Here is an 11,261-nt window from a genome sequence, read left to right on the forward strand (position 1 = left end):
TTTAAGTGGTTTTTACATTCGAAAACATAAAAATCAATAAATAATAGGCTATTATCTATTTTTGAGGCCAACTCGACAAACGCTCTGTTTATGGGCGTGCCGCATTGAAGACATTGTTCACGAAGGAATCCACAGTGAAATTAAGCGAACAAATGCTCAATGTTTCCCCCACATGAGCAGTAACGCATTGAAAATAAACTTCAACCACACATTCCTAATATCAGAATCCATAGGATTCATCACAAGCAATCATCACAAATGCGGGAGTGTGTAGGCTACTATCTGTGGTCATTTGTGAACCAGTGGGAGGGGCTAGAGAATAGCTATTTTTTCTGTGGAGGCGGTTTTCAACCTATCATATAGGTGCATTCCCGGACCTGGCGTTCGCTGAGCCTGGGCATGTTCAAGCTCTAACCGGTGCACAACATTGAACGACATGTTTCCTGGAAACGGTGTGCAACAGGGTTTGAGATACGTTTTCTCTTGTTTGGTGGGAGTGCATTGAAGATATACAACATTGGATGACCTGTAATTTTCTTCTTTTAAATTCTAATAAAACAGAAATATTACTTATCGGACCAAAGACACGCAAACCAAATATTTCTGATTATAAACTGCAAGTTGAAGGATGTACAGCTACCCCAACAATTACAGTAAAAGATCTAGGCGTTATATTAGACAGCAACCTGTCATTTCGAAATCACATCTCAAATGTCACAAAAACAGCCTTTTTCCACCTAAGAAATGTTACCAAGTTACGAAATATTCTGTGTGTTGCTGACGCGGAGAAGCTTATTCATGCATTTATGACCTCAAGACTTGACTACTGTAATGCGCTCCTTAGTGGTTGTCCTGCATCATCAATAAACAAACTACAGTTAGTTCAGAACGCAGCTGCCAGAGTTCTAACCAGGTCCGGAAAATTCGATCACATAACCCCAATTTTATCAACCCTTCAATGGCTACCCATTAAGTATCGTATTGACTTTAAAGTTCTTTTAATCACTTATAAAGCCTTAAAGGGTTTAGCCCCTACCTACCTAACAGAGCTTCTATCACACTACAACCCATCACGCTCTCTAAGATCTCAAAACTCTGGACTTTTGATAACACCTAGAATAACTAAATCCACCAAAGGGGGTCGAGCTTTCTCATACGTAGCACCTAAACTCTGGAATAGCCTTCCTGATATTATTCGAGGATCAGACACACTCGCCCAATTTAAATCTAGATTAAAAACGCATCTTTTCAGCCAAGCATTCACTTAATGCAAAATATGCTAAATAAACCACCAGGAGATGCTGACATTATATTATTTACTAGAATAATTGGATTTATTATATAAAACACCACGTAGTGTGTTTTACCCTTTCTTGGGTTTTTCTTTTTTCCCCTGTAAAGCTGCTTTGGAACAATGCAAATTGTGAAAAGCGCTATATAAATAAAATTGAATTGAATTGAATTGTGTCAAGAATGTCAGCCCAATCAGCAGCAACATGTATATAAACCCCGCGGTATTAAAGAGACAGTTCGCATAATGGGTCCAAGTAAAGTTGTTTAAATGTGGCGGCGGCTCGGTATACGCAACAATTGAAGATACAAGAAGACATGTATTTTGCAACAACAAAAGCTCAGGTTAAAGTTGAGGTCTTCATTCATCACCCCTTTAAAATGCACAAAACATTTTTATGTGTAGGCCTACTCTGTTTTAAGATGCACGGACATATGTGAAGGATGCTATAAGGTACGTTGTCTAGTCATTTTGTGTCTGCAGAACTATTGTGTGTATTGTCAATATAGCTTAGCGGGCAAGGCACGTGATGTGAGGAGAGATCGATCCATAAGATCCAAAAAGACATAAATACACACGCTCGATGTTACACCGTAAAAAACAGTGCCACCTTCATTTCTTGTCCTGCAGTAATATAACCAGCTGAAGCACTGTAGAAATAAATAAATGCCAATTTGTATAGTCTGTCATGAAGTTGCTTATACATTTTATAACACCAAGGCAAAATGAATCTTGCCTCTTTCAAGCTAAATAATGGTTCCTCAAAAAATATATATTTGTCATATTACATGCTTATATAGATTTTAATTGATAATTGTTCAGGAGTTAATCATAGTTTCTTTATCAGCTTGTTTGCGAGTCTAAATCCAGCCGGTCAGTCGCGTCCTCTGTCAACTTCGCTCGAGCTCCTCAAGAGGGGCTGTGCATCAAATGTAGCTGCTCTCAAAGCATTTTCAGCCGAGAAGTTAGTAGCCTATATCTGTTATGCGATTCTAACTTAGCCTACCCGCTTTAAATACACTTAGGCTACATCAAACGATAGAGACATTAATTACACCCGATTAAAGCAGTTAGACGAGAACGGAGGATACGCGCATCCCTTACCATTCACGATGTGATGAAAGATTCCCCCAATAAAACACACATGGCATTCATTCAGTAAAGTTGTTATTTGGATAGTGATGCGGTCCTCGAGCCAGCCAAAGGAAACGTGTACTGAGCAGTCTGTGACAGATGAATAATGTTTGGCTTCTGTGAAAGCAGGGGGTGGGCATCGCGCGTGGATAACCAGTGGCTTATTCTGTTCTCATGTCGCCCATGAGTTCTGCCTTTGTTGCTGCTCGTGTTGTCTAATGTACTAGTTGCTTAAAACCAGAGACACACGAGTGGTTGTTTTGCCATTTGTGCAAATTTGATTTGTAATATAATATGAGATCAAAACCCTGCTGAGAAAACAAAAACAATAGAGACCATCAACAGACATTCTGGGTTTCTGCTGGTATGTGTTTCGTTATATTGTATTAAAGGGATAGTTCACTCGAAAATGAAAATTCTGTCATCATTTACTCACCCACAGGTTATTTCAAACCTATATACCTTTCTTTGTTCTGTTAAACACACAGAAAGATATTTGTAAGAATTTTAGCAATTTTCAGTTCTGTGACCTAATCCACTTCTATAGTAAGACAAAAATATTGTATATCTTTTTGTTCTGTTGAACACGAAGTGAGATATTTTGAAGAATTTAGGAACACAAACAGTTCTGGGGCACCTTTGATTACCATTACATTTTTTCTACTATAGAGCATTTCAATCGACGCAACGGAGCATTGCATGTTGGAGCGACACCGCCATCTTCGGAGGTTGTTTACTAAAGATTGTTTTGTTTTACTACAGCTCTCACCTTGCTTTTGCATACTGTGGTGTTGTAACGGTCACCAGCTGGAGTGCCCTTGAGAGCAGTTCATGACAGTTCATGTCTCAGAGCAGTTCATGACAGAAGACTTCGCCACCCAAGATCCAGCAGCAACACACACCATGGACCCTGTCATCCGTCTCTTCCGCCTCAGCCAAGGTAACCGCCCGATAGAGGATTATGTTATGGAGTTTTGTGAGCTCTGCCATAGGGTGGACGAGAAGGAGGCGGTATTAAAGGACATGTTCCGTTATGGGCTTGAGGACATGTTGGAGTACCTTATGCCTGATAACACTCCTCAATGGTCTTTATGTCAATATATTGACCTCGCCCTTCGGCTAAGCGGCTCGTCCTTTACTGTGGGCTTTGTGGATGAGGGGTTCCACAATCTGACAGTTGACATCCACTGCACGAGATGGCCGCCAGCCCAGCGCCACTGCACGAGATGGCCGCCAGCCCAGCACCACTGCACGAGATGGCTGCCAGCCCAGCGCCACTGCACGAGATGGCCGCCAGCCCAGCGCCACTGCACGAGATGGCCGCCAGCCCAGAGCCACTGCAGGAGATGGCCGCCAGCCCAGCGCCACTGCACGAGATGGCTACCAGCCCAGAAACACTGCACGAGATGGTCGCCAACCCAGAGCCCCTGCATTAAAGGGCAGCAAGAGTCGATCTGCCAGAATCAACTCCAGTCCGAGTCGATCTGCCAGAGTCAACTCCAGTCCGAGTCGATCTGCCAGAGTCAACTCCAGTCCGAGTCGATCTGCCAGAGTCAACTCCAGTCCGAGTCGATCTGCCAGAGTCAACTCCAGTCCGAGTCGATCTGCCAGAGTCAACTCCAGTCCGAGTCGATCTGCCAGAGTCAACTCCAGTCCGAGTCGATCTGCCAGAGTCAACTCCAGTCCGAGTCGATCGGCCAGAGTCAACTCCAGTCCGAGTCGATCTGCCAGAGTCAAATCCAGTCCGAGTCGATCTGCCAGAGTCAACTCCAGTCCGAGTCGATCTGCCAGAGTCAAGTCAAGCCGGAGCCAGAGACTGTTCACGTCACGTCTGCCATATCTGAGCCTCATCCCGTCTGCCATATCTGAGCCTCATCCCAAGATGGCCTTCTCCACGCCTGTGTCTTGGGACAAGATGGCCTTCTCCACGCCTGTGTCTTGGGACAAGACGGCCGAATCCACGCCTGTGTCTTGGGACAAGACGGCCGAATCCACGCCTGTGTCTTGGGACAAGACGGCCGAATCCACGCCTGTGTCTTGGGACAAGACGGCCGAATCCACGCCTGTGTCTTGGGACAAGACGGCCGAATCCACGCCTGTGTCTTGGGACAAGACGGCCGAATCCACGCCTGTGCCGGTTCCTGAACCGTCGGACCCGCGTTATACCCCTGAACCGACAAGTCGGCCTGGTCTCCTTGAAGGGACGTCTCAGCCCCGGCCTCCTGCACAGCCTGCTCCGGCCTGGTCGCCTGTACAGCCTGCTCCGCCCCGGCCGCCTGCTCAGCCTCAGTCTCCGGGTTCTCTTCCACTCCACGGTCCTGGCCCTCCATCCCGCCCCCGGGTCCGCCTCCGCTCCTCCACCCTCCTGGACAGTGTTAGGAGCGTCTGGAATCCGCTCCATCCCGCCCCCGGGTCCGCCTCCGCTCCTCCTCCCTCCTGGACAGTGTTAGGAGCGTCTGGAATCCGCTCCTTAAAGGGGGGGCTATGTAACGGTCACCAGCTGGAGTGCCCTTGAAAACCACCAGAGGGCACTCCACATCAAACTTATCATTCACTCACAGACTACATTTCCCATAACTCACTACCCGGACTCATCAGCACTGATTTCACACACACCTGCATATCATTCACATTCACTCTATATATACCATGTGCACTTATTCACTCACTGCGAAGTCTTGTTTTGTTTTATACTGCATTTCTGAGCGTTTCCCTGCTTTATGGTTTTTGGTTTTTGGATTTCTTGCCTTGCTTCCCGTTTACGCTTTTGCCTCTGGTCCCTGCCTGTTTTGTTTGTTTGTTGTTTTCTTTGTTCCTTTGTTTGGACTGCCTGCTTGTGTATGACCCTTGCCCGTTATCTGGATTACGCCTTTGGATTACCCTTCTAATAAAGCTGCATCTGGATCTCACCCTCAAGTCTCAGAGCAGTTCATGACAGGTGTGAAGCGAATTAGAGCGGTGGAAAATATGAATAAATCAAGTCAAACAGAACAACATTGAACTGAACTGAAAAAAAAGCGCTACCACCTACAAATATGGCCGCGACACCCAGTGTTCAACACGGCGTGACGTTGAATGACAAGCTCTTTAGCAGTCAATGATGTCGCAGAATTGAAAATTGCGAACATTATTTCAAATATCTTACTCTGTGTTCATCAAAACAAAGTAATTTATACAGGTATGAATGAAAAGAGGGTGAGCAAATGATGACAGATTTTCTATTTTGGGGCGAACTATCACTATTAATGACATGTTTTCTTGCTGGTGGAAACCAATAGAACCACATTGAATGCTACTGTAAGAAGGCCAGTGCGTAACTAATGGTGTAATGGTTTAAATGGTATTTGTGATTGAAAACATTATGATTTGTGTTGTGTTTATAGATATATAACAAGTCAATATGAAAAGCCAAAGTTGTAAAGTTGCTCCAATGTTATAAAATACACAGTTTACAGATTTTAGAAATTTGAATGGCTACATATGCAATAAATGCACATTTTTAACATACCCGGTGCTCTAGCAAGTTGCATATCTTGTGTAAAGAAACACAGGGATGTGGAAATATGAAAAGCTGTAAATAATAAAAAAAGAGAAACACGGTGATATATCTATAATAAATTTGAAAAGGAAATCACACAAACAAAAAGAAACTCACAACAAGCAAGGTACAATAAATATGACCACACAGCATGCAAGATAAAAGAAATACAGCCCAGGCAAAAGGGACCTGAACTTGCAGGTGCACTAACACCCAAAAGAAGTACACAAGAGAATACAGCGAAGGAGGTAATGAATAAATAAAACTTAACAACATACACATACAAGAACAGTAAACACTAAAATCAATAAGATAAAAAATAATTAAATAGGTGCCAGTGGCAGTGGCCCTAAATCAAATAACAAACCATAACAATTTACCTCTCAATAAAATAGCTTTCCAGTGTTGTCAGCCTTCATTAAATGTCAATCATCATTTGAATTGTCACAACAGCCTTCACCTTGATAAGAAGCTCACCAGTCAACACATTCTTGTTTTATTTAGTCCCAACAGAGGACATATGCTGCTTATGGCTTTTTTGTCCTAGAAGGGACTTCATAGTGTTCATGTGTGTGTGCTTATGGTAAAGCTCTTCCAGGGCTATGTCAGGGGCCTGTCTGCACAGACACTCTTGGTTGGTTGAGTTTATTAATGTAATTCTTTTGATTTACTGTTGCTGTACGGCAAAGTCACATTGCCTCATGACACATAGGCTATCTGAGTTATAAATGTGACTCCTTAGTAGGAACTGATATTTTTAGAAACGGGCAGAATATGTGTCATGTTTAACATGTAGTTTACTTAAGATGCTAAGCTTTCAAAGATGGCAGAATAATTTATTGGGGGGGGGGTTTGTAGCCTTTTCCGAGAAGAAAGACATCACAAATACTATGCATGACACATTTTATGTGGCATATTTTCAATTAAAAAGATTAGTTTGCATTTTTTGCTTTTAGGGTTGTAGGATGGATGGAGCCCGAGCTGAAGACAGGCAACACCCTGAACAAGTGGCCTATAAAGGTTTACCATCACCAGGTCAGAGTTTAATATACCACCAATGTTGAATATTCCTTTTCAAATTCACTGAACGTGCAATACAACTTACATTTGTGTAAAATGTGTCACACATTTTTCTAATTGTTTCAGTTAATTTTATGTTTTTGGGTAAAATCAATATTGTTTTAATACACGTCCAGTTAACCCGTAACAGTAGAACTGGGGTAACATTAATGTACAAGCCCTATACAGTGCATGTAAATCTAAGGCTATTAAACTGAAGTATGAATGATAAAGAGGTTTACAAGTTCTGGAACGCCTAGAAATGGAAGTGTCACGCAAAGTGTCATGAAGTTTTATACACTGTACTGTGCACATTTAATTAATGGGTGTTCCAGGGCCACATTTGGGATGTTACCCATGAAATATGACTATTGCCTTATGGCAAAATGCATGATGACAGTTAGGGAGGTTGACAGCTTATTTTGACAAGTGTACGCTGACGGTAGCCCTTCTGAAAACCTGCCAGTCTAACTGGTCTTCACTGCTAGGTGACACGTGATGAAGGACTTGTTTGTGAATCATTGACATATATCAAAAGAAAAGAAAACAGTTCGTGGCTGGGTAAAATCGAGATTGGGGTGTCACAATAGCTTCTAGCACGCAAAGGAGTCTGCCTGTAAATGTTTATAATTGTGTCATTCTCGAAAAATAAACAGTGTTGCTGTCAACACCTCTTGAATCTTTTTTTCTGTGTATTATTGAGCATGTCATGTTATGATGGTACTACTGCTAGGACTTGTTTGGGTAATTATAAAGATCATTATATGTTCCGGAGATTCACTTTTTTCTTTATGCCTTTGTTTACATATTTAATCAAATCGAGGTGCTATTTTACCATCATAATACAGTAACAAAGGACTTAATCATTTTTAATCCAGGTAGAGCTTGAAGAACACTTGTTGTAATGAAACACTGAAATGTGGATTAAAGAGTTCAAACAAGCGATCCCATTGTAACCCAGAAGCTTAAATTCCTATAAAGAGCACATGTCTTGGCTGTCCACCCAGGCGAAGAAAAATGCATTAACCATATCAGGTACGCACATTAGCAGTAGCTACTGATCCCTTAATAGGAATTTACCATACATCTCCCACTCAAGACCAGCAGTGCAGTGTATTTTACTCTGTATTTATTACACTGTATTTCTTCTCCCCTCTGTGAGTAACTCCTGGTGATAGACTAGGTCATTAGAATCAGCTATAGACTCAAACTCTGCTATTGACACATCCATTGAGAAGAAACAGAAATTAGAACGGAGTAAAATACACGTCCCCAGCCACGAGATGTGGGTATGTTTGCACATCTGTTGTTTATCATTAGCAAGATCACTGTCACGGGAGATGTACCAATGGCAGCAGTTCAGATGGCGCTTGCACGCAAGTATGGGCTGTATATTTTTGAAGACATTGTACAATTGTGAACAGTAAATTCCCATTGCAAATGAGCAAAAATATGCATGAATATCTACTTTTCTCAAAAAGAGCATGCAAAATGTGGACACATTTTTTTTTCTTTAGGCTGGATACTTTGATAGACTCCTTTAAAGTGATAGTTCCCCCAAAAATGACAATTCTGTCATCATTTACTCACCCTCTTGTTATTTCAAGCATGTATGACTTTCCCTCTTCTGCAGAACATAAAAGATATTCTGAAGAATGTTAAGCGGCACCTATTGACTTCGGTTTTGTGTCCATACAATAGAAGTGAAAGGGTGCCACTGCTGTTCAGTTACCAACCTTCTTCAAAATATCTTCTTATGTGTTCTGCGAAAAAAACCCAAAGCCATACAGGTTTGAAATGATAAGTAGGCAAGGAAATAATGATGGAACTTTCATTTTTGAGTGAACTATTCCTTTCAATTATTTTTAAAGTCACATTTCCTTAGTTTGTTCTTAAGGTTTGACAAAAAAGCAATCAAACTGGTCTTGTCTTCATTTTATAAGGAAATGTCACTTGTGCCTGAAGCTAATTTACATGACCGTCGTGTCTGAGTCTTGCTTTAATCACACCCAGAAGTCACTCTTTTAATCTCCTTTCACATCTTCAACAAGCAACACATACCACATGTTTGGCTATGTTATTTAACACCCAATAGCATTATGCAAGCATCTTCCAGTTTATTTGAACAATTTTATAATGTTCAAATTTAACCCATGTACAGCAATTTTCAATTTATGTGCTTTTCACGTTAGTGGACAGTGAACACGAAGATAAAATTATACATTGTGTCCTAAAGTTACTTCTTAATTCTCAAATTAAGACCTTTTGGTGTACAACATGTTCAAATTATTGAAAGCGTCAACTCAAAGCAGTGACCCTATGATAAAAAAGGTCACTGAGTTAGGTGCAAACGCCCATCCCTCCTATTCAGATGGACTATTAAACCTTCTCTTTGATTAGATGACGCTGTTTTGATTTCTAATTTTTATAACCACAATAATACCAATTAAAGCCAATAAAGCCACGACCCCTCCACACACAGCGTATATTGTCAGGTAAGACTTATCTATATTTGTTATCTGAAAACTTAAGTTGGTAACATGTCGGTAGAGACAAATGTTCATGAACTCTTCATCTGTGAACCACTCTTGTTCCTCATCATGTTCATTGCTGAAATTATCATTATCTTCAGATGCAACATAATCAGTATTATCCAACAGCACCACGCACCAGTATGTCCCACTGTCCTCCTCCTTGGGATTAGTAATGACCAGAGATGAATCTTTCTTGGAGTAGGTAACTCTGCCCTCGAGATCTTTTGGCATGGATAAAGAAGGATCTTCTGAGTCCAGTATTGGGACGTCCTCCCCATTGGCATTTCGCAACCACAGAATGCTGACAGCTTTATTATCAAGTTCCAGCTCTGAGATAAAGCTACACGCAAGGGATACATTCTTATCCTCTGTTGAAAATGAAACATTAGATGATGCATGTACAGGACAAACGTTCAGTATATAGTCTTCAATAAGGAAGGTGGAGAAGCACTTGTAGTTCCCGGAGTGATTTGAAGTAAGAGAACGAATGACCAGAGGAAAATGTCCTATTTTCACATTTGACACAAATATTTGACTCCCCGTTGTCTCTTTGAAACTGACCGGTTTGGATGAGTTAACTGGTCCAAATGGTGTTTCCCAGTAGCTTTGTCTGAGGTGGTCTACTGAGCATGTTAGGGCCACATTTTCTCCTACAGAACGATAAATACACTTCATATCCGGTTTTTCTGGAAGCACTATGGTTTGGAAACTCTTGCATTTATCTCCCTCCATGACCAGACAGAAGAAATGTTGACTGTCCTTTATGAAATCATCTGGCACATGTAACAGGGAACCTTTATCACTGACCTTAACTTGTCCTTTGAAGTCCTCTTGCAATGGCTCCAGTGAAATCTTAGTATCCAAAAACAATGATGTATTGTGTGCCTCTGTATACCATTTCACTGTGGTTTGAGATGCTTTGCTTGCTCCAACTTTACATTGCAAGTTTGCACCTGTGCCTGGCGTCAATGAAATATTCTGCTGGCTGATCTCCTCCCCACACACATACAGGTGTGTATGATGATTTTCTAAAATGTCATTAGTCTTGCACTCTCTGATGTAGGTGCCAGAGTCGGAGGACTGAAGATTCATGATCTGTAAACCGAACAGCCCCTCATCTTGGCCGGTAATATTGATCCGCCCCTTAAAAGCTTCAGGTGGCGATAATGTCGTTGAGGACTTACCCAATAGCTCCCTTCCTTCAGCAGTTATTCTGTACACTGCAATGTAGTCACCAAAGCACAAACCCATCTCTAGTTCCCCACCAATCGCTCTGAAAATAGGTGTGGGATATTCCTCAGCGAGCAAGCCCGCCAGGAGCAGGGCAAGCAGTATTGTAAGGTTCTCCATTTGGCACATCCTGTCCTACTAGCCATTCGTGAGAGTTTTCTGCCTCTTGCCTTCCACAGACGCAGATATTTGAGTAACCTGTTTCTGAAGTTTGGCATTAAGATCCACCCACATTGGGATGTTGTCTTACTTGAGAGAGCTGGGTTTTTCCATCAGGTGCATATTACTTTTCTTTCCTTATGCTTATCGTTGTGTTAGAACTCAGACCAAATGGTTATCATTTATCTTTTTTGTTCAGGTATTTGGTTTTTCTTGAGGTTTACCTATTGTTTAAAAATGAGACAAGAAGAGTTGCTTAGAAAAACTGGTTAGCTTGTTTACTCTCTCTCTCTCTCTCTCTCTCTCTCTCTCTCTC

The 11,261-nt window shown here is 41.7% G+C and overlaps 1 protein-coding gene across 1 annotated transcript; it reads right to left on the minus strand.

The window, feature by feature from the left end:
- Window positions 1–9,123: 9,123 nt before the first annotated feature.
- Window positions 9,124–10,963, minus strand: LOC306899498 (uncharacterized protein). Its single transcript, XM_079465794.1, has 2 exons — window positions 9,300–10,963; window positions 9,124–9,201 (listed from the first exon to the last, which is right to left on the minus strand). Exon 1 carries the CDS (start codon window positions 10,913–10,915, stop codon window positions 9,419–9,421), a length of 1,497 nt encoding a protein of 498 aa, XP_079321920.1. The 5' UTR covers window positions 10,916–10,963; the 3' UTR covers window positions 9,124–9,201; window positions 9,300–9,418.
- Window positions 10,964–11,261: the final 298 nt, after the last annotated feature.

Source organism: Barbatula barbatula (genome assembly GCF_947034865.1).
Source record: "Barbatula barbatula genome assembly, chromosome: 10".
NCBI classification, from domain to species: domain Eukaryota; kingdom Metazoa; phylum Chordata; class Actinopteri; order Cypriniformes; family Nemacheilidae; genus Barbatula; species Barbatula barbatula.